The sequence below is a fragment of the Talpa occidentalis genome, unplaced genomic scaffold, assembly GCF_014898055.3.
Source record: "Talpa occidentalis isolate TD23 unplaced genomic scaffold, MPIMG_talOcc4v2.1 talOcc4.8, whole genome shotgun sequence".
NCBI lineage: Eukaryota > Metazoa > Chordata > Mammalia > Eulipotyphla > Talpidae > Talpa > Talpa occidentalis.
Genome location: NW_023605194.1, coordinates 19,440,538 through 19,465,039, shown reverse-complemented (window position 1 = coordinate 19,465,039; position 24,502 = coordinate 19,440,538). Strand labels below are relative to the sequence as shown.

General features: G+C 39.4%; 1 protein-coding gene across 13 annotated transcripts in view; it reads left to right on the top strand.

Moving 5' to 3' along the window:
• Positions 1 to 571: 571 nt before the first annotated feature.
• GBF1 (golgi brefeldin A resistant guanine nucleotide exchange factor 1) overlaps positions 572 to 24,502 on the top strand; it is a 115,137-nt gene continuing 91,206 nt past the window's right edge. For 12 of the 13 annotated variants that reach the window (XM_037496032.2, XM_037496031.1, XM_037496029.1 and 9 more), the window contains exons 1-3: positions 572 to 824; positions 11,404 to 11,509; positions 13,472 to 13,538. In XM_037496032.2, coding sequence (XP_037351929.1) covers positions 11,414 to 11,509; positions 13,472 to 13,538 — 163 coding nt within the window. In that variant the 5' untranslated portion in view covers positions 572 to 824; positions 11,404 to 11,413. Of the gene's footprint in view, positions 825 to 4,721; positions 5,078 to 11,403; positions 11,510 to 13,471; positions 13,539 to 24,502 lie in introns of those variants that run through there. The other variant, XM_037496023.2, reaches the window with a different exon arrangement.

The following is a 24,502-nucleotide window of genomic DNA, read 5'->3' as shown; positions in this document are numbered from 1 at the left end:
TTAGTATGGCTATGGGACAGACACAACTATGAGAAGCCAAATCGCGCAGACAGGTGGGAGGGTGGGGCAGGAGTAGTTAATTAGATTGTGGGACTGATTCTAGGATGGAGGGAGCTCAGAGCTGCCTCGAAAATAAATGATCGCCTAGCAGACTTTGATAGTGTATAGAAAGGGTGGTATGTACGCGAAGCAGGGTCGCCCGCTCAACTCTCAAAAGGGACCCCGCCCCCTTCGCAGCAAATCATAGCTTTCCTCCCCATAATGCCCAGCAGCCACGGCCAAGTTTGCGCACTGCAACCGAACTCTATCAAACTCCGCCTCTCCAACCGCCCAGTACAATTTTTCGCTTTTTAATTGGCTTGTAAAACTGTCAATCATCTAATCCTCGTACCCATTGGTTGTCCCCTACCTACCTTTTCTTTCCCTGGTAATCTCGCCCACTTGGGTACTACCCGCCTCCCAAAGCCAGTTTCTTTCTTTGATTGGGTAGATGGAATGCCACTTTCCCGGTGCGCAGTTATGATTGGCTGTGCGCGGCGGGGCTCGCGCAGTTACCAGGCAGCGGGCTAGACTGAGTCGAGTTACCACGTCAGTGAGCTGACAGGGAAGGTAGCCGGCTTCACCGCCCGTTCCGGCCCACTGTTCCCGGCCGACTGTGTGGCCCCTGGCTTTGGCCTTAACTTCCAGGAAGCGAGCTCCTTCCCTTATCCCACCTGCCACCAGAATCGGGAGGGCTATTCGGAGTCGGCTTCGGGACCCGGGCTGTCATGAGCTGTGGCTGCTGGTCCTGGGACTAGGCCCCGCCATTTTGGATCCGCTGACAGGTCAGCGAAGTCTCTTCTTAGAGTTCCAGTGACGTGAAGGCCGCCCTGAATAAGGGGAGAAGGGCTCTTAAATTGTACGAGCCGGGGTGGGATGAGGACGCAGGGGCCGGAATATGACAAGGGAGAGATTGTCGTGGCGGGACGAGCGGGGTGGGGGAAAGCTGGGAGGCGTGCAGGGTGCAAAGGTCAGGCCCCTGGCGCAGAAGGGGCGACTTCAACTCTGATTTATGATCCTGTTCGGCTGCCGGAATCCTTCTTGTATTCCCTGGTTTAACCTAGCCGTCAGCTCCTCTCTTTGCAGCTTTTTGTAATCGAAAGAGCACCTTAAGAATCGAAAGCAAACCTTAAGAGCACTGTATTTATTTTTCAGGCTTGCTTTTTAGACCTTAGATGTGAGAGTCTCGGCAGATTCTGTAGAGCGTCCGCTTCTGTGTGACAGCTGAATCATTAATACTGGATGATGAACTACTGCAACTTAGCCTCAAATAGTGAGAAGAGGTGTGGAAAGACTGAGGCCAGTAATGGAGGAATCTGGGTTATGAGAAAGCTTTCCTCTTACAGGGCAGCTTTGCTGCAGGTCTGGGTCTGTATGTAAACACTGGACTTATCTTCGAGCCCATTTTATATGGTCTTACAGACATTCTCCTGGTGTATTGTATGGTTTTTTTTTGTGTGTTTTTATTGGTGTGTGTTTTTGGTTGACATTTCTTATCCAGATCTTCTCTTCACTTGGTCTAAGGAGATGAGGTCCAATCATAAGAAAACCACTCTATTATGACATGTTTAGCCAAGAGCAGAGAGGAATTTGAATACTGGTGAGGTTTGGTACTATTGGCCTATTGTTTTTACTGGATAAAAGTCCTAGGAGAGTTCACCCAATTAAAAAGTGGTAGGATCATGTAGCAGAGTAAATGATGGAACATAACCCCAAAGAGTGTAGTTTATGACACTGTCATGACCTTTGATAAACTGCTGTATTGTGAAACTATAAAAGTCCCCCAAGGGTAAAGAGTGCCTTTAGAAATGGGGAATAGTGAATATAGAGTTTTTTAATGCACACCAAAGAAATGCGTATATTTTTAAGTTCAGGTACTCCTCTGGCCCTGGTGGAGGAGAGCTATCTACAAATGGATAGATGTATTTAGTGATTGTTTTACTCAGTTTTTGCACAACTTCAAAGCAGTAGCATGTATGCATAGGAGCCTATCTAGAGCATGTAGTAGGGATAAAGCAGTATCATCTTAATGCCTTTCAGCTAACAGTGGACACTCAAAAATTTTAATTTATAACTAGGATTAGTTTTAGTATGTGATTCTGACTTGCGGCCTGGTAGTCAGGACTTTTGCATGGTTAAGTAGTAATAGGAGGGTGAAAACTTCATGTTAGAAGGGAAAACTAGGATCAAGAGTATCTAACTTTCTTCCTACATATTGCCCTTTGCTCTTCTAAAATTGTGTGTTGATGGGGGACAGCATTTATTGTTTGTATTTTTTTTATTTAAAATAACTGGGATAAGGACCCCCTTCCCTAAGTATTTAAAAACAAACAAACAAACAAACAAATAAGAAATAAAATAAGTGGGGTAGAAATGGTACAGGAAACAATTTGCATTTTAACTTGCTGATCTAAGTTGCCAAATTCCCAAAAAGTAGTTTAAAATGCCTTCTGATATGACATAGCCCAAGAAGTATCCAGGTTTCGTGGACCTGCCATGCTCATCAGGGTTGATATGCTGTGTTAAGTTGATATGATTTGCATAATAGGCCACATAGTCCTTGTGTAACTATTGTGACCAATTTAACATCCTTTCAATTGGGCCTGGAAGTGATTCAGGCATCAAAGATTTTGCCTTTCTTTACTTTTCTGCATCAAAATAATTTTTCACCTCTAACCCCTACTCCAAATCAGAAAAATAATTCTTCCTTACAAGACTTGTTGGAACTTCTTTTCAAAGGTGGCTATAGACAGACATTATGTTCTGATCTTAACAGTGGTGCTCATTGGCACAGTGGGAACTCAGGCTGTAGACACACCTCTTCATGACCAGCTGGTCAACAATCCCTGTTGAATTTTGAAGTTCTCAGAGTTTCCACTATTTCATTTCTCTTTGTTCAAGAAGTCAAGATGACTACCATTTTAAAATAATAACTTCATTAACAGAACACTTAGACTGGCTAATATAAGGAGTTGGGAAAAAGACACAGCTCCTGCATTTGAGAAGACCCACTGCATTTATACAATACTCATTGGAAGGATCATCCTAGCCTTTTAAGTCACTTCTTTTGATTGATCACAATCTGTCTAGTGGTTCAGTAGTTCAGTGTGATGGAGTTGAGTGGAAGGGAGGTTTATTTTACCCTTAGGCTGCAAGAGCTGTGACAATGTAATTGGCAGCTGTTTAGCTTTCATTGTTCCTCTTTTTCTTTATATTCAGTGTTATACAACATTCAATAGCAGTTGTTTAATTAAATGAAAATATAACAGTGAAGTGATTTAGAATCTTGGTCATGGTGGAAGTGATCATAGAAATGATTTTGTTGTGAGAGACTGCAAGCTCAAATGTTTGCGTATCATCAGGTAATGTAAGTAAGTGAAGTGAGCCAGGTGGAATGTGGGCATAGTACAACAGTCTTCTTATTTTTCCAGAGAAGCTGCAAATTCAGATCATTGTGTTTTTAAATTGCTAGTTAAAAATAACAATCTTTTGTAAGCAGAACAAAATTTGTGCATTAGATTTTTTCTGATTACAGTGAATTGTGACCCCTGACTTACAAGATGAGTAGGCCTTATGAGACATAGTCACTGTGGTTTTCTATGTATAATCACACAGACTAACTTTTTATCTTTGTCCTACTCTACCAATTATTAGGGTACCCTGAGTGGTTAAAAGATGAGAAAGAGAGAAGCCTTGTTTCATTTTTCACCTCCAAGTTGGCAGAAAGGACATCTCTGGACAGTTTTGAACCTATCTCATTGGCTCACCTTGCATATAGTTATTGGGATAGATTTGTAATCTCCATGGAGGGAGGAGGTGGCATGGCAGAGTTGAGGAATACTGGTCATCTGATTATTGAGTTTGGGAGGATTTTTCAGTCATGCCCTGTCAGGCACCAGCTTTTTTTCCTGGATTGACTTTCTCTTACCTCCACCCTTTGAGTAAATTTCTTGAGCCCAGTAAGTTGTTTACTAGTTCAATAATTCTTGAGCACTCTCTATACAGCACAGAACTATGGTTTCTTGGCCACCTCCGGAAACCTTATAAGCCATGCATTTTTAGTGCTTTTCTGGGATGTTGAGATTCAGTGAAGATAAACCTTGGAAAGGTCAATTGAGGGTCATTCAGCTCCCTTGGCTCTGTACTAGACACCAAAGCACCATGAAAAACAAATAAAAGCTGAAAACCCTGAGTCTTTGCCTGTGGAGAATCTAATTTCTTACTGGCTAAGGACAAGTTTAAAAGTAATTAAGAAAAATAGCTTGAACAATGATGTACTAATTACAACTATTTAAAACCAAAGAAAATAAGACACATACACATATATTAACAATTGATTCTTTAAAGGATTATACATTTCACAGATGAAATGTGAACATGCAAATAGCATATGAGAAAACTTCAGGAAGATAGATGTGAAATGGAAGCATTGTGATTTGACTGGTGGGTAAATGTGGGTTCTTTTTGTTTATAGTGTGTCCCTGTATAGAAGGTTTGTAACTTTTGGCAGAGAAATAGATATAGGAAGACCTATATAGGAAGACAAGAGGTTTACCTGCCTTGAGTAAGAGTCCTGGTCTTCCAGGAAGTGATCGTTCTCCCAAGAGGATGAAGTGAGCTGCACCAGTACTGACGTGTCATTTTTGATGTTAGTTCATTTATTTCTTCATTCAATATTTATTATTTTTTCTTATTGTGTGTCAGGCATTGGGAATAAAATGATAAATAAATCATAGTCTCTTCCATAGACTCTTGGAGGGACAGACGAAATACAAAATTACGAGTTAGTATTTATTTAAATAAAGCTATGCAGAGTTATGGGGTAACAGAAAAGGAGTACTAATCCTCTTTGAGGCAGTGGATTAGCTAGGGAAGACTTCACAATGCAGGCATCATAATAACAGCTAACATTTTGTTGTTGTTGTTTGCTTGTTTGTTTTAATATCCCGCATATCATGCTAGGTGCTTTACAGGCATCTTTTCTAGGCCTCACAACACATGGATTGTACAGTGGAGAACTAAACTGGGATTAAGAGAGGTAAAGAAAACATGGCTAAGACATATGGATAGTAAAAGAATGAGAGCTCAAATCTGTTTTGACTTGGAAGCTTGTTCCTGTAGCCACTGTGGTATTTCTATTTTCTCTTGGGTTTTTGGATGGGGTGAGTAAGGGTTTACCTGGTGGTCAAAAGTAGGGAAAAAATACTCAAAACAGAAAGGGAGCAGCATCTACACTGGCAAAGAGGCATCAAAGACCATGACTTTAAAAAGAAGGAACTTTTAATGCTCTGTTTTATGCATACAAAGAATAAATATAGCATATATGAGGCATCATTTGCTCCCTACGTGGCTTTTTTTGGTCAAAGATTTATTTTTATTTATGTATGGATACAAGAACTGGGGTGTAGGCCAGAGGTGCAGGGGGTGGAGGATTCAGCAGAGACAGAGTGGGGAGCAGAATAGGCAGATCTACCAAAATAAACCGCTGAGGGGAGCAGCACAAGAGATAGAAGAGATCTGCTGTGCCATATGGGTTAGCTCCCTGGCAGGGGATCGAACTCATGCTGCTGCCATGGAACTCTTGCTGCAGTGGCTGGTGTTAGTTTGATTGTACTGAGACTTAACCCCTTGTGCCACCAGGGAGGCCCCACTACCTGGCTTAAAAAAACAGAACATCACCAAAACTAAAGCTAAAACTAACAAAATGTTAGTTACAACCCTCCCTCCTCCCCCAACCTTCACCCCAACCACTGTAAAAATTTTATTTCTGTGCAGTATAGTCTTAGTAGTGGAATTACTGAGATATAGGATGTGAAGTTCTTCAACTTTCCAAGATAATGCCAAATTGTTATCCTACTGAATTATAGCAGTTTACATACTAGCTGCTTGGCCTAAATTTTTACCAACTTAGTGTCAGATTAAAATTTTTGTGCTATTTTGGTAAAATGTTATCTTATTACAGTCTTATTTTATAATTTTCTTGATAATGAAGTGAATAGTCTTTTCATATACTTATTTGTCATTTACATTTCCTATTCTGTGAAATGCCTATTCATGTCTTTTGCCAAGTTGGTGGAGGGTTTATATGTCTATTAGAGTTTTTATTTAATATTTTATATTATGGATGGTTGTAACATGGTTTAGTTTACCTTTTTTTTTTTTTTTATGGCTGGCACTTTTAGTTTCCTGTTTAGTTGCTTCTCCCCTATGCTGATATTATGAAAATATTCTCATATATTATCTTCTAAGGAAAGTTTTCAAGTTTTGTTTTTCATACTTATATGGTGTTCCATGTAGTAAGATATCAGTTTATTATTTCTGTTTCTCCTGCTTTTGTTTAGATCTAGAGGGAATTGCTAGTTGATGTAGTAACTCCTCTTTAGATCCTTTTGGGATGAGTAACTGGGATGCTGAAAAGCACCATGGGAATATTTGAACCATCTTTAAACAGACAGTGCTTTCAAGTGATAAGCATTGCTCAGATCTCTGGGCCAGTAGCATATCTAGCTGGGGTTGTTAGTTGGTATCTACTTGGTTGTTCTTCTCATGATATTTCTGATATAAGATAAACTTTTTAGGTTTCTATCATACTTATATGAGGACCCTGAAGGATTTTGTGATCACACTGCGAGTGCTTCAGAATTTCCTATTGAATAATGATAATGAAGTGAATAGTCTTTGAAGTTGAATGACAGATCCCTTGGAAGATTCCCAGGGTGGTGAGGCAAATGCTGAGTCCTGAAGTGAGATTAGGCATCTTTGCATAGTCCTTGAAAATAATTCTCCTTCATTCCCTAGATATTTCTTATGTTAGAAAAGCTTAAAACAGTGTTTTGGTTTATTTTTCCGCTAGGTTTTTGGTATCTTAGAAATTTATTAGCTTTTGGTGCCTAATGAATTCTGATCAATTGTTAGGTTGATTACTTTGGTAGGAATCCCAGTTCAAAATTTATCTCTCCCAGGAAGGCTTCCAAATAGCTTATAGAGCCTATTAGGTCTCAACTGGGTCCCATAGGTACTGTTTGCAGTTTGTAGTCCAGTATTGTTTTGTTTTCAGTATGGGTGGTGGTGTTTTTTTTTTTTTTTTTTTTTCATTCTCTTGGTTTTTGAAATAGAAATTAGATGTTCTTTTTTATAGTGTTTCCCTCCAGGCCTCCATGCCCAAGTTTTTTTTTTTTTTTTTTTTTTTTTTTACAATGATAGGTATTCTATATCTATAGATAAACTGATTAAAAGCTGTGTATTGAAGGCCTTCCATGATAGGTGCCCCCACATTTGCTTTTCTAACCTACCTATTTTTTCCCTAGAATAAATGTCCTGTCAGTCTGAAGATAGTCATGATCTCCTAAATACATACTAAATTTTCCCATCTATAAGTTTTTTAATTTTGCCATTCTCTCCTTACAGTTTTTTTTAATTAAAGATTTATTTTTATTTATTTATGCAACAAGAACTGGGGTGTAGGCCAGAGGTGCAGTGCGGGGGGTGAGAGGATTCACCAGAGACAGAGTGGGGAGCAGAATAGGCGGATCTATTGAAATACACTGCTAAAGGTAGCAGCAGGAGAGACAGGAGAGGTCTGCTGCACCATGTGGGTTAAGCTTCCTGGCTGGGAATGAACTCATGTCTGTAGTGGCTGGTGATAGCTTGATAGCACTGAAACTTTAACTCCTGCTCCACCAGGGAGGCCCTCTTTTAAATTCTTCCAGACATCTAGAGCACATATAGCTTGCCTAAATAATGTAATACTGTAGATTTTATATTATTTTCTTCTATTTCTTTAAGTTCTTCTTGTTTACCTTTTTTTAGGTCTTGGTTCTTCTCCTTTCTGGAAGAGCATCTTGAAATGCCTAGAGCATCTCGAAATCAGATACTTCTGAGACTAACTTCATTGTTTCTTTATATTGTCCTTAAAATAGGGGGACCTCCCTGGTGGTGCAAGGGGTTGTCTCAGCACTATGAAGCTATGTGCAGCCACTGCAACCGAGTTTGATCCCCGGCCAGGGTGGTCACCTACATGGCACAGCAGACCTCTCCTGTCTCGCCTGCTGCTCCCCTTAGCAGTGTATTTCAGTCAATCTGCCTGTTCTGCTCCCCACTCTGTCTCTGGTGAATCCTTCCCCCCTCCCCAAACCCACCCCATACCTCTGACCTACACCCCAGCTCTTGTATGCATAAATAAATATAAATAAATAAATCTTTTAGAAATAAATACATAGGGCCTCCCCGGTGGTGCAGCGGTTGAGCACTGGGCTGCGAAGCTACCCGCAGCCTTTGCAGTGCTGGTTGGATCCCCGGCCCCCGTCGAGGATCCCACATGGCACGCAGACCTCTCCTGCTGTTCCCGCTGCTCCCCTCAGCAGTGTACTTTGTCAGTCTGCCTGTTCTGTTCCCTGCTCTGGCTCTGGTGAATCCTCTCACCCTCCTGCACTTCTGACTGTACCCAGTGCTTGTATAAATAAATCTTTAAAAAAAATTTAAAAAATACATAAATTGTCCTCAAAATAAATGTTGCCTTATACTGGACCCCCTTGAGGATTGTAGAAAGTATTAGGGGTCTTGATAAAATTTTTGCCAGTTCTTTCTTCCTTTATCATATATAGTATTTTTCATACATCTTACTTTTTTGGAGTGTGTTATTATTTTTTTTTAAAGATTTATTTATTTATGCATACAATAGCTGGGGTACAGGCCAGAGATGTAGGGAGTGAGAGGATTCACCAGAGACAGTGGGGAGCAGAACAGGCAGACTGACTGAAACACACTGCTGAGGGGAGCAGCAGGCAAGTCAGGAGAGGTCTGCCACTCCATGTGGATTGCTCCCTGGCCAGCTGGGGATTGCTTCATAATGCAGTGCTTAACTCCTCGCGCCTCCAGGGAGGCCCTGGAGTGTATTATTTTCTCTACCTCTCTGGCTATATCTCAGATTTCTTTTAGATTCCACTAAACTATTTAATTGCCTCAAGGGCAGAAATTATATATCACCTCTTTCATCATTATTAATTTTTGATTGTTTTTGATAGTATAAAATATATTTTTCTTAGAAAAAAATTAAACATTATAGGTAATGTTAAAGTATCCTTTAATTGTACCCTGACTTCACAGTGCCTTGTTTATATATAACTAGTTATTGGATTGGGGTACATCTGCCTAGACTTGTTAGTCTATGTTTACATATATATATATATATATATATATATGCCTGTACAAAATATACTAAGTATACTTAACAACATGGATGACTTACAAACAGAAGAATATATACAATATGATATTAGTAATATAAAGTGTGAAAATATGGAGCATAATACTATATATTACTTAAACATACATATCAATGAAGCAAATGATAAAGCTATGTAAAAGCTTAATAAACATTAGATTTAGATTAGGATGGATGAAAAAGGAGGATATGTTAGGGAGGACACAGTCATCAGTTGTGCTATGAATCTGAATGCTTACTGTTATGTTACTTTTTATGCTATACTGTGTAATAAATATATATTAAAAAATTATTCTGCCTAGAGTGGGCTGGTTGGTTTTACATAAATATTATGTAATATTTTTATGTTTTAATTTTTTTAAAAGATTTTTTATTTATCTATACAAGAACTGGGGTACAGGTCAGAGGCGCGGGAGGGTGAGAGGATTCACCAGAGACAGAGCGGGGAGCAGAACAGACAGACAGACCGAAGACACTGCTGAGGGGAGCAGCAGGCGAGGCAGGAGAGGTCTGCCGTGCCATGTGGGGATCTCCCTGACTGGCCAGGAATCAAACCGGCGCTGCAAAGGCTGCGGACAGCTTCACAGCACGGCCCTCAACCTGCTGCGCCACCAGGGAGGCCCTATCATACATTTTTAAAAACAAAATTATTTTGTGTAGGGCAGGTTGGTTGGTTTTACATAAATGGTAACATACAGTTATATACTACATTTTTTTTCCTACATTCCACAGTATAAATGAGAACTCTTTCCCTTTCTTACTTGCTTTGTATCCTTAGTACTCTGAAAGATGCCTTATGCATAGAAATTGCTTAATTAGTAAATATTTCTGGAATTCCTTCTTCCCTTGTCCACATATCCTTACTGTTTTAACTTTTCTTAAGCCTAAGCCAAATATTTAACTACATATTCTGCCCCACTACTCTTTTTTTTTTTTTTTTTTTAAATAGAGTCATGTTTTATTTATTTATTTGTTTGTTTTGTTTATACATGCACTGGGTACAGTCAGAAGCGCGGGAGGGTGAGAGAATTCACCAGAGCCAGAGCAGGGAGCAGAGCAGGCAGAAGGACCGAAGTACACTGCTGAGGGGAGCAGCGGGCGGCAGGAGAGGTCTGCGCGCCATGTGGGACCCTCCTCTGGTGGCCGGGGAGCAGCCGGGGATCGAACTGGCGCCGCAGAGGCCGCGGGCAGCTTCGCAACCCAGCGCGCAACCGCTGCGCCACCGGGGAGGCCCATCTGCCCCACTACTCTTTCATTCTGCTTTTAAAATTTTGTCTTTCTGAAGAGTCATGGAAAGTGGTAACATTGTCTTCATGTGCTTCTAGGGTTTTCTCTGTGGCAAGAAGAAATTCTGTTTTTTTTATATTTTCACCTAGGAGGAGAAATATCTTTTCTAAGTGCTGTTCTAGGCAGCAAATAAAATTATGTGGTAGTAGAGTTGGTAGTACTTAAAATACCAAAGTAATATTTTAGCTTTATTTCAGTCTCATATAGAAACTAGTAGCTTTCCATCTACTTATTAGAGATTTTCTGCTATAAAGCAGAGAAACTTGAATTTTCAGAACTTTTCAAAGGTTGTATGTATCACTGCTACTCTCCAGTTTTCTGGAACTGACTTGGTAGAATGGATGCAGTCTACAAGTTGACATTGTAACTGTGGTTGAACAAGGCTATTTTTCTAACAACCGTTATTCTTTTCTTTTAATTTGAATCTTCTTTATTACTTTATTGAGTGGATAACAAAAAATGGGAAGACCTGAAATATATCTAAAACAATGAACTTGCAGCACAGATAGATGTTCATACCCGAACCCTCACAGGAGAGACTTTGGAGACAGTCTTTGTCCCCAGAATCATTGACTTTGAAGAATTTGCCTTTCTTGCTAGTGATTCTTGAGGTACCTTAAGAAATTTTCTGGATTGATGCTTTTTGAGTTGTATCTTGAACTTCTAGAGGCCTCTAGGAGAGCCAAGTGTTTGGATTCATATCATAAGGTGAATTTTATCCCATCTAAGTATTATAGGTGGGAAATCCTGGTACTGAATGGTTAAATATAATTCTAATCTTATCAGGTACTGATTTAAGCATGATTTTACTCTGGGTAACCAAATAGTGACAAAAGTTTGAACTGTTTTGTTAGGTTTTCCAGGATGGTGGATAAGAATATTTACATCATTCAAGGAGAGATTAATATCGTGGTTGGGGCCATCAAACGAAATGCCCGATGGAGCACCCATACTCCTCTGGTAAGTTGGGGATAGGTAGCTAGCTTGGTCATTGAGTTGTAGAGGATTTGCTACATGGTTAAACAGTAATCATTTTACCAGCAATAATGATAATAGTAGGAATTCAGAGTTATTCTTTTTTTTTTAAGATTTATTTATTTATTTGTTTGTTTGTTTGTTTTATTTATACAAGCACTGGGTACAGTCAGAAGCTCAGGAGGGTGAGAGAATTCACCAGAGCCAGAGCAGGGAGCAGAACAGGCAGAAGGACCGAGCACACTGCTGAGGGGAGCAGCGGGCGGCAGGAGAGGTCTGCACACCATGTGGGACCCTCCTCCAGTGGCCGGGGAGCAGCCGGGGATTGAACCGGCGCTGCAGAGGCTGCGGGCAGCTTTGCAACCCAACGCTCAACCGCTGCGCCACTGGGGAGGCCCCAGAGTTATTCTTGATGTCAAGGACCCTTCTGTTTTATCCTAGTAGCATCAAATTTTTAGGCTGCTTTTCTTCCCTCTGGGATCCAAAAGATGATACAATTCTTTTAACTGTTTTTTTAAACAACGTAAGCTAGTACTTGAGACTTCTTTTATATGTCTGAAAAAGTCAAAGAATTCCTTATCTTCTAATTCCTTAGGGTAATAATTGGTATTAAATTTATTTAAGGTGAGCTTAGTTATTGCTACATGGAAGGTGATTTGTTGATGGTACAATTGGGAGTTCAGCAAAGTTCCGTGTATAGAACCAGCCTATCTTACCAATCAGAGAAATAACAAAACTTGCCTATTATAAGACTGACTTTTTTGTTGCATGTGTATGTACGGAGATATTTTTCTGAACAGTTGTATAAAATAATTTTTATCACATTTGTATATGCAAGTTTAAATATTTCCAACTTGGTGTGTGTGTGTGTATCTTATGTTCATTTATAAAATTGATTGTTTTAGGAGTAAGAGTGGAGTCAGGTTTGTCTTTGAAATGAATACATGTAGTTACATTAATGAGTATGAAGAAGACAAGATAGAATAGTATACATGTCTTAGTCTGTTTGGGGTGCTATAACAAAATACTGTAGACCAGGTTGCTTATAAACAACAGAAATTTATTTCTCACAGTTCTGGAGGCTGCGAGTTTGAGATCAGGATGCCAGGAGAGTGGCATTTCCGGGTCTCAGCCTTCTCATTGTATCCTATATGGTGGAAGGGGCAAGGTAACTCTCCTGGGTCTCTTTTATAAGAGCATTAATTCCATTAATAATGCCTCTGTGTCATTCACACCAGACAATTATAAAAGATCTGCTAGTTTATAGTAGCTGAGTGCTGTGGTCATGGTGTAGATTAGTATTCCAGGATTTACTATTTTGGGCAATACTCCTATAAAATAAGAGATTATAGAATAGGTTAATTTTCTTTTCCTCAGAAGGAACTTAGTAGATTGTCTAGTTTGATTTAGGAAGCACCCTAATCTATTCTTTATTTCCTTTTTCCTCTTTGGCTCAATAATGACTTTTTTTTGGGATGTTCTATATTTTATTATTATTATTATTATTATTTTTTAAGAGGCATGAATTTTTATTTATTTATTTGTTTGTTTGTTTGTTTGTTTGTTTATACATGCACTGGGTACAGTCAGAAGCGCGGGAGGGTGAGAGAATTCACCAGAGCCAGAGCGGGGAGCAGAGCAGGCAGAAGGACCGAAGTACACTGCTGAGGGGAACAGCGGGCGGCAGGAGAGGTCTGCGCACCATGTGGGACCCTCCTGCGGTGGCTGGGGAGCAGCCGGGGATCGAACCGGCGCCGCAGAGGCCGCAGAGGCTTCGCAACCCAGCGCTCAACCGCTGCGCCACCGGGGAGGCCCTTATTATTATTTTTTATTTTATATACTTTTACATCATTTTTCATTTTTGCACAATATTTGCATTTTCATTGGTTATAGTCCCTATACAATTCCCACCCAAATAATAACTTTCTTTTAACCTATTTGTTACAGGATGAAGAACGGGATCCCCTGTTGCATAGTTTTAGTCATCTAAAGGAGGTTTTAAACAATATAACAGGTGAGTCCCCACATCTATGTAGAATTTGTCCTGACAGAAAAAAGCCATATGTTTGATTTATTGCATGTGGGTGTATAAACTTCTCTATAAAGGATTATATAGTAAATATTTTAGGTTTATATTTCTAAATATTTTAGGTTCTGCCATTGTAGCTCAAAAGCAGACATAGATAATACCTAAACAAATGAGTAATACATAACATTTTCTCTAGAAAAGGAGACTGCAAGCCACATTTGACCCATGGGAATAGTTTGTCCCTGGTTATTGTATTGCTTTTATCCTTTCCTTAGGATTCCTCGTAGAGTGTCCCATCTTAGTGGGGAATCAGTGTTTATACAATTATAAGCATCTTTCATTGTGTAAATTATAAGCCAGTTTTTTGTTTTTTTTTTTTTGGTTTGAACTACTTTCTCTTCATCATAATTGCCATGAGGTAGGTTGTTGGTGATACAAGTGGAGTATTTAGTACTTGCGGCAAAAACCCTTCCCTTATAGAAAGTAATTGTTGCTTCTAGGACCTTATATCTTTATAATGCATCTCCCTGACTCTTCCTTCATATATTCCCGGAATATTTTTGTCCCTTTCCCCTTGTTTTCCTTATAATAACCTTATATAAAATTTTTGTGTTGAGAATTCCTAAAGCCACTTTCACATTTATTACCTTATTGAACCTTATAAAATCCCGTGAGGGAGACATGGCATATATTCTCTTTTTCATGAATAAAGTTGAAGCCAGAAAGATTTTAAGTGGTTTAACAGGTGTCACACTTAAACTCTAAGAAGATGAAGCCAAAACTAGAATTCAATACCCTAATGCTGGTTCAGTGTCCTGTTCTGTATTGCTTCTATTCATACAATTAGAGAATTACACAGAAAGTGTCTTACATTATGTATACATGTATGTTAGGGAAGGAGGCAGTCACAGCATTGTATTTCAATGGGGGAGATAAGGAAATCCTGTGAGCTGTGTTTCTCTGTTGACCGTAAAGGATTTTTACAGTGTTCATCCCACGTATGGTTTTAGCTAGAACATATATAGGACCACAACTGTAATATATTTTATGTTTTGCAAACCAAATAAACAAAACAAATTTCTTTTGTGAGAAATACAGAAAAAAATCCTTTTTACTTTTCATAAGCTATTTGACTATTTCGACTGAAGCTATTTAAGGAAAATTCCCTATATATTTTCTTTAAAGGAGCAAATTTCACTCAATTGAAAAGTGTTGGAAATGTTTGTTAAGAAGGATCAAGTGTAGAGGAATTGGTTGTTAACTAGTTCGCAGGGCTAGTGCTACAACTTGGCATGTTTTTATTTTATGACCTGTACTGTAAGTGATTTGGTTTCTGTAGAAAGTTGACTGCTTGCACAGTTGTTTTTTCCTCTTTTTTTTTTTTTAACTTAACAGATAAAGCTCACATATTCCAGAAAGAAAATGTAATGAATAGAAATTTACAACTCTTTTTGGGGGCAAGAATTTAGTGTACTACCTTTTTAAGAGATACTAAGAGAATTAAACAAGTTAAGCTGAGATGTTAATGCTATCCTGACAGCCACATTGCCTGTTTGCAATCTAGTCTATAACCCACATTCATTTTCTATATCCAGACATGTCCCAGTATTTCAATTCAGAGACCGTGTAAGTGGTAAGTGGTGCAGTCCAGGACTTGTGGTCCCTAGACCATTTAAGAGCTATCAAAATTGAGTCTACTGCCTAATTTTCTTACATCCTTGGTTAGGAATACAGTTTATTTGCTGCTTGAAACTAATAAAACCAGAATGTACTGAGGGCTAGTTCTCTCACTGGTACTAGGAGCATAACTGGGTGTTGGCTCCTGTTTCACTGGAACAAGGAAGAAGGGGCTAGTGTTTTCCAGAGACCGGTAGCTGTGGCAGATGTTGAAAGGTGCCTATGTTGTCTCATTGTTCTTGGATTTTAGCATATTACCTGCTTGAGAAAATGGCAGAATGAACCCAAAATAGAGCATTTCATGATATTCTGATTAGTTTTGACCTACACCCACACACCCTCACAATGCTGGCTTTTAGGAGCAGGTTTATGGGGCAACTGCCCCTGTGGTCCTGGACTCTGTAATCCATGACTGATTTCTTATTTCTTTTACTGAACAAACAGATTTTTTTCTGATTGGCAGTGTCAGGAGGACTGCTTTCTTGGAAGCCTGTTAATGGTGGAAGGCTGGGAAAGGATTTTGAACTTGGAGAGAGAAACTAAAGGAACTGCCCATGCTTTGTGACTGGGAATGGTGTAGTACTTAGATTGGAGTAGGTATGGCAGGATTCTACTCAGTTTACTTCATGAAGCTGACTTGGGCTTGGTCTCAAGGCTGTTTGCATTTTCTACACTGCTTAATTTGTTGGTAAGAATATCATTGTTGGAAATGGGGGTTTCATTGGCTGTTGTCAAGGAGTGATTGCTGATGGGTACAGGGTTTCTTTTTTGTGATGATCAAATGTTCTGGTGATGATTGTACAATTTTTGAATATACTAAAAACTATTGAATTGTACATTTTAAAAGGGTGAATTTTATGGCATATGAATTATGTCTTAATTTAAAAAAACAGTAAATGTAAGATGGAAAAATGATAGGCTTCACCAGTTCTTTCTCAGGACTCAGAGCTATGGAGGAAGCCCTTGTAGTTACTGCTGTGCTTTGAACCCATTACCCAGCAAAGGCAGCATAAGGCTCTGTTCAGTCTCCTGGCCCAGTTTGTCCTTTTATGTCTCTCTCATTAACTCAAGGAAGCACATGGCTTTTATATTTAAATTTATTCAAGCTGTAATCTTTGACATTTGAGTTAGCTTTTAGTACAGTTTTGCATTTATAGTAATATATATTATGTATTTTCTCTATCCCCAAAGAATCCGTTTTAATCTTTTCCGGATGCAAATTTCAGGCTGTCTTGTCCCATCTCCCCTCTCTTGCTGTCTTTCCCCTCCCCCCACGGAGTGTGTTTGATCAGGTGTGGCAGGAATATCCACTGTCAAGCTGCGCCCTTTATATTAGTCAATATTATCCTTCTCCCCCCTCCCTGTCTGTCTGCCCCTTTGGGCTTTCCCAGTTGATTTATAATTTTGGAATTCTCATCGGAGTCTGTAATACAGTTTGTTCATTATTTAACCAAAACCTGTTTAATGAGCAGAGAGAGGCAATGTAAATGTTAGGCATGTTGCAGTGATGTACCTTTGTGCTTCTCAAAGCGGGTGGGTAGTTAACTCTGTGCTGCCTGCACGACTGGGATGTCCTGGCCTTAGGGGCAGAAGGACCACTGTCTCTCCCTTACCTCTGCCTAAGTCCTGCCATGAGTTTAGACTGCAAAGATATGTTTCCTTTTATCCTTATAGAGCTCTTATAGGGGCTCTTGCATATTGGAGTTATCATTAAGCTCATAGCTAGACTCTGTGGTAAGGTCTGTGGCATAGGATAGGGGGATAGAAGAGAAAGTAAAATATCAGGTTACTTGATACTGCTCTGAAGACAGTAGACAGTTTAGAAGAATCCTAGCTGGCATGGTATGTGGTCTTTGATCTCTTTGTTCTCAGACTAGACAAGTCCTTTTAAACCTTAGTACCCTTCATCCAGTAGAGCTTTGTAGAAGGGGCTCTAATTAGTGATTAGTGATGTTTTGGTATGGTTATCTGCCACCAGATTTAGGCTGCCTGCCTCCTTGGCTCCTTGGTCTTGGTCTTTAAACTTGCACAGAGTAACTCTGAGGGATAGGGTATTTCTTTATTGAGCTTACCTGGACAGTAAGATATAGTGTGCTTGAGTTTAAGAGGGAGAAGCAGGTGCCAAGAGAAAGTGAATGTATCAGGAGTTTATTTAAATATAGTTTATCCTGGACAAACACACCTGTAAGGGTACTGTCTGTCTCAAGCTTTGTGAATTCAGAGTCTGAGCTAGGAGGTTTGAATCCACATAACCTCCAGAGGTTTGCAGAGAACATTTAAACAGATTCTGAAAACCAACCTGGGAAGAACTATGACTAAACACTTGTCTGGCCTAGGCCTTTTAGAAATAGCCTTTTAGGTAAAAGTGAAATTGTTCAAGGATACCTGAGACCTCAAGTTTAATGTGTTTCAATTGGAAGATGGGAGTTACAAGGAAAAGAGCTTTTAGTAACAGTCAGGAAAAACATTGAGTCTTTTTAAGTCTACATTATTTGAGTCTACATTATTTAAGTCTACATTATTTAAAAAAACTTTTTTTGCTAGAGTTAGCCCCCATACTGATTGAATACATACTTTCATTTTTTTTTTCTACAGGAACCTATAGTTTAGGGAATAGTAAAGTAAGCAATATATATCAAAAAAGGAAGGTTGAATGAGTCATTAGTTTTGTCTCACTTGGAATGAGCGTGTGAGCTCATTCCAGTAGAGGCCTTACTCAGAGATTGAAAGAAAGAGACTAAACTTTGGCAGAAAAATTCATATAATGGGCAGAGTGTTGGAAGAGACAAGGTTGGTTATACTTATATAGTGTCTATTTCCTGTGCCCTTTTTACTTTGTTGTTCTCTAATGAAATATAAGACTATGTTAGCTTTTTTAAAATAAGGTTTATTTATTCATGCATAGAACTGGGGTGTAGGCCAGAGGTGCAGGGAGTGAGAAGAGTCACTAGAGACAGAGTGGGGAGCAGAATAGGTGGATTTATTGAAATACACTGCTAAGGAGAGGTCTGCTGCACCATATGTGGGTTAGATCCCTGGCCGGGTAGCCCTAATTCAGGCTGCAGTGGTGATAGCAGTGAGACTTAACCCTTAGGCCACAATGGAAGACTGTTGAACAACACATTAGGATGTGACTTGAATTTTTCAGATTAACTTTGGCACTTTAGAATCTTTGTAACTTGAGTGGCCTTAGATTTGACAGAGGAAATAAAGGTTACTCTCTTGCCCCAGGAATATATAAATAACATATAAATATAGGCCTCCCACAGGCCTATGTCCTAATGACTTTACTTTGTCATTTCTTTTTATTGGGACCTTCCCTAAATAATATGAACCCTCTTCACTTGACATTTTGAAATCAAGGTGTTCTTCCAAATATTTGTTTGCCTTCAGTTTAGAAAATGAAAGCTTTCTTGAGAAGAAGTGACTCTGTATAGTCTGGCTTCTTGTGTACTCAGCTCTCCCTTTTTCTCTCCTTAATGTTCAAATACTCTTAGCCATAGAAATTAATCATCTGGCACATTTTTCACTACATGTGTTTGAAAGGGGACTGTGGAAAAAAGGACATCTTAATAGCTTGATTTTCGAAAGCAGAGGGAAAGGAACCTAATTTCTTTCTGGTAGAGGTTAGGGAACAGTGTGACAGTGGCAGGTGTCAAAGTTGCTGGTATTGCTCTCATTGCCATTGTCCTCTTTAGCATAGCTACCTCTTGAGGCCTGACATTTTTCTCTGGGTATACACCCCACTTGCTATGACAGCAGTCCGATGAGTAAAAAGAGGGAAAGACAGCTGCTGCTTTGTTTTTAACAAGAAGGCGGGCAGAGTCCCTTTCTTCTTTTCCACCCACTCAAACTCAGGGCAAGTGCCAGTAGGGGTTCAAAAGAAGCCAAATGTTTGAAATTCAATGTGCAGTTTTGATTAGGAAAGACAGTGAAGTGTTATTTGTCAAAGCTTTGCCCCCCTCCCTCTAATCATTTCTCCATGCTCAAAGATACTTAATTGATCACCTTAATTTTAAAACGATATTGGATATGTTTGTGGTACAGATGAGTATATTTGTCTTTTCTTTGTTGGCACTTATTAAAAGACAGAGCTAGGTACAGAGCAAAATGAATGTTAGATGATTCCAACTCAGATCATCTCATTAAAAAAGGGTGGTAGATGGAGAGCAGTAACTACCATAAGCTCTCAGTTTTGCTTCGGAAACCAGGAGATAAGATGGTTCTTAGCAGTTTTGAGGCATTTGTTTCTTTACTTTGGTCTTTGGAGATCCTGAAGAACTTAATGGACAAGCACTCCTGGTTGACTTCTCATTGCATGCCTCTTCTTAACACCAGTCTTCTGTTATCATTGTTACCCTGTAGGTTGAGTTGTGAAGGGCTGCCACATGTGCACACATCACAACTGACCTTCCTTGTCCCACGCTTATTGAGCGATTACTTGCCCATTTGTGGAACTCACATTATTGCCTTGGGTTTCTGGCCCATTGTGAAGTAGGGACCTCCAAAGAGGCCCGATAGACTGTACATCAGAGGGCAATAAATTGGCATTTCATTTGGTGGAAAGGCAGGGCCAGATGTAATGTGGAAGCAAAGAATTTTTTGCAGTCAGCCATGCAGCTTACTTCCAGGTGTCCTGGAAAGCAGCTTGGGAACTGAAAGCATAGGGTAATTGGGGACATTAATTGAGGGTGGAGTGGGGAAAGGATCAAAAGGATATCAATGTTATCTGTGATAGAGAAAATCGCCTAAAAGTAAAAGGACAAATGAAATTCCTTGACACTGGTGGGATTTTTTTCTACTGATTATTCCTCCTTTTCAAGTAAAGTGAATTATTATTGGCAAAAAATATATAAAACTTGGGAGAATCATTTCAAGGGATTACAGAATAAAAACACCTCATTCCACATGAGCCTTTTCATGAAGGTTCATTGTTCTCTTTGGGCAAGCAATACTTTTAAGAAAACTGGTTCAAAATTGATAGTTAAGTCAGAACTAAGATTAATTAAATTATGACTACTCTACCATGGACTAGTGATATCTTTCAAACTGCGAGTTATATTTCATTAGTGGATTGTGATTATTATTTGAAAGGGTCATGTAGCATTTTCCCTCAATTTTTTATTATGAAAGATTTCAAACATACCAAAACCTGAATCTACAGTGAGCACCTATATTTCATACTTAAGTCAAAATTACTAATTTAGTCATATTTGCTTCTTTATATATTTGTGAAGTGTTCACATATATTTCATTATATGTAGTTTTTCATGAATCATTTGAAAATAAGTGCAGACATGTTGACATTTCATCCTTAATACTTGAGCATACATCCTAAATAAGGACATTCTCCTACAAAATTATGGTACCAATATCATACCTAAGAAACTTAACAATAATTTACCAATACTAATTAATACGCAGTTCTGTTGCTGTAGCTAGTTTTTTTTTTTTTAAGATTTATTTATTTATTTATACGAGCACTGGGTACAGTCAGAAGTGCGGGAGGGTGAGAGAATTCACCAGAGCGGGGAACAGAACAGGCAGACTGATGAAATACACTGCTGAGGGGAGCAGCGGGCGCGGCAGGAGAGGTCTGTTGCACCATGTGGGACCTTCGCCGGCGGCTGGGGATTGAACCTGTGCTGCAGAGGCTGTGGGCAGCTTTGCAGCCCAGCACTCAACCGCTGCGCCACCAGGGGAGGCCCCAACTGTGGCTAGTTTTTTAAGCCAAAATTAATGTAAAATTCTTATTTCATTACATTAGTTATACTTTAGACTTTTAAAATCTAATATAAGTTTTCTCCCCTCCTTTTTTCCCTTATGGCATTCATTGACTTTTGAAAAGACCAGGCCATTTATCTTAGAATGTTCTACATTCTGGTTGTTTGCACCCTTATGGTAACATTTAAACTTGTTCCTCTCTCTATATATATTTCTTGTATTTTATTTTATTTTTTAAAAAGATTTATTTATTTATTTATACACGCACTGGGTACAGTCAGAAGCGCAGGAGGGTGAGAGAATTCACCAGAGTCAGAGCGGGGAACAGAACAGGCAGACTGACAAAATACACTCTGAGGGGAGCAGTGGGCAGCAGGAGAGGTCTGTCGCGCCATGATTAAAGTTGTACTATATATAACAACTTAAAAATTTTAAAAGAATAGTTAAAGCAAGAGCTGGGGTACAGACCAGAGATGCAGGGGGTGAGAGGATCCCCTGAGACAGAGTGGGGAACAGAACAGACAGATCTACTGAAATACACTGTTGAGGGGAGCAGCGGGCGAGACAGGAGAGGTCTGCTGTCCCTTTTGTAGGTTAGCTCCCTGGCCAGGGATTGAACTCATGCTGCATTGGCTAGTAATAGCTTGATAGCGCTGAGACTTAATCCCTGCACCACCACTAAGGCCCCAGTAGAGATCTAGTTTCAAGGAGACTGATAATATTCTAAAAACACTGTTAACATTCTATGAAGACTGATAACTTGTCTTCATAACATTTAGGGTCCTGCGGGCTGGTGATTTTGAGAAACTCTAGAATTTGAGTGGATAACCATGCACTGAAGTTTGCTTAGCTTTCACATGTGATCTGAGGAAATTGTATGCATTGGTGTGCTGAAAGAAGTTTTAGGATGGTTAGAAGAACAGCAGGGGTGTTTGCACTGTCAGCGCAACCCCACCCTCTAGCCTAATTTTAGCTGCCTGACAGTGACCAAGTACATGGCAACTTCATTGTCTGCTTCAGGGCCTTGGATATCTTAAGACTTGATTAGTCCATTTACATTTACCTTTGATTAATTAGTCTATACATCTCAGAACTGAATTGACTAAAACTGTACCATAGAATAAGATAGCAATGGTTGTTGATATTGCCTTTTCTCCCATCCAAGTACTAACCAGGCCTGACCCTGCTTAGCTTCTGAGATCAGACGATCGGGCGCGTTCAGGGTGGTATGGCCGTAGACGATATTGCCTTTTCTAATAAAATTAAGTTTTGCACTGGAGTCCTTTTGGCTTTGGACTTCTGGCGCAGCTGTTACGATCTTAAAGTCTAGCAGCATGAACATAGATTTTAATGACTATTTAGTAAAGATGCTAAAAGAGTGAGGAGAGTCCTTTTCTATAGCAAAAATAACATGAGTGTTTCTAGCAGCAACCCTTTGTCTTTAGCCCTGGGGTCTCATGTGAGGAAAAAGTATAAAGCCCATGTAACTCTGGATAGGATTTGGAGTAAAAATAGATCACTTATCATTTGCTTGATATCTTAATGTGTTCTGATTTTAAAATGCAATTCTTTCTCCTTTGATCTTTTTCCTACATCCAAGATACATCATTAATACCGACTATAGCCAAAAACTTTTTGTGACCAGAGTTTTGTGACTCTGGCAGCAGACCTTGGTTCCCTCTTGCTTAGGAAGAGAAGTTCTTGGTTATGCTCACCTGGACTGAAGCATTGTGGGAAAAATAGTCAAGGGAAAATGGATTTCTGTTGCCAGAATCCAAATATGACTCATTAATCCTCCCAAGTGAGCCCAAGATTAGCATCTTAATCAGTCACATTTCAGAGGTTTTAAAGACTCATTCTGTTCTCTAGCTTCTCTATAAGGAAGGAAATGAGCAGAGGCTGTACTTAGTAGAGAATGGGAGATTTTGCCAGGGTCGTGAGTAGTCCTAGGTAAGCTACATGCTCAGAAGCCAACAAAACTAGGTTGTGTGCATGCAATAACAGAGGCAGAGAGTGGGAAACTATGTCGGTAATATTCTTCCTTCAAAAGTTTTAAAGAGAAAGAAAAAGTTGGTTCATTCCACTACCCAAAGTTGTTTTAGTGCTAGAGTGTGAGTTGCTCCCCATTTCATCTTTATCTAATTGGTATCAAGTCATTTAATCAGGTCAACTGATGGTGAATTTAAAAAGTTTTTTTTATTTTGAAATAATTTCAAACTTATAGAAACATTGCAAGAATAGTATAGAGGTGTCCTATGTACCCATTTGCTACTTGCCTTTATTCTTTCTCTCTGTGCACATATATATATATATATATATGTATAAAATTTCTTTCTAAAGCATTTGAAAGTAGGCTATATATATCATAACCTCTTTTACCTCTTAATACTTAATGTATATTTCCTAAGAACAAGAATATTCTCTTATATAATCTTAGTACTGTTATCAAATTCAAGAAATTAAACATTCATTGACACAGTATTTTTCTATTTACATTCTAATTTGTTAAGGTACATTGGTGAGAACAATGATTTTTTTTTTTTAAAGGATTTATTTATTTATTTATTTATACAAGCACTGGGTACAGTCAGAAGCTTGGGATGGTGAGAGCCAGAGCGGGGAACAGAACAGGCAGACTGACGAAATACACTGCTGAGGGGACCAGCGGACGTGTCAGGAGAGGCCTGCGTGCCATGTGGGACCCTCACCCAGAGGCCAGGGATTGAACTGGCACTGCAGAGGCAGCTTCGCAGCCCAGCGCTCAACCGCTGCACCACCAGGGGAGGCCCGAGAACAATGATTATTGTCCCAGTAATAAATTTCCTCCCCTTCAGTCAAGGATCACATACTGCATTTAGTTGTCATGTTTCTTTAGTCTTCTTCAGACTTTTTTTTTTTTGAAGAGAATTTCCTTCATTTTGGGTTTGTTTAATGTTTCTTTATGGTAAGATTAAGGTTATGCATGTCTGGCATGAATCTGTATGCCATTACTGATAGAGTGCCCTTCTGATATCACACATGGAGCTAGCCTTCGTTTGTGTTATTATTTTGATTACCTAAGACGTTACCTTGTTTTTTTTCCACTGGATAGACACTATTTCCCGGTGGAACTCAAAAGCAGTCTGTGGGGAGACACTCTAAGACCTTATATTGTTCCTCATTACATTTATCACACATTTGGTGATTTTTACCTGAACCATTTTTGAGTTATAGCTTTTGAGTAGTTGCTTTTGAGTAGTAGCTTTTGAGTAGTTGCTTAAGATACATGTTCTTAAAGGACATAAACTATCTTCCTAATTTGCTTGTGTCAAGTTTCTCTTCTTTTTTTTTTTTTATAGATTTATTTATTTATGCATACAAGAGCTGGGGTACAGGCCAGAGATGCGGGGGCGGGGGGGTGAGGGGATTCACCAGAGACAGAGTAGGGAACAGAACAGGCAGACTGACTGAAATACACTGCTGAGGGGAGCGGCGGGCATATTGGAGAGGTCTGCCATGCCGTGTGGGTTGCTCCCTGGCTGGGGATTGAACTTGTGCTGCAGAGGCTG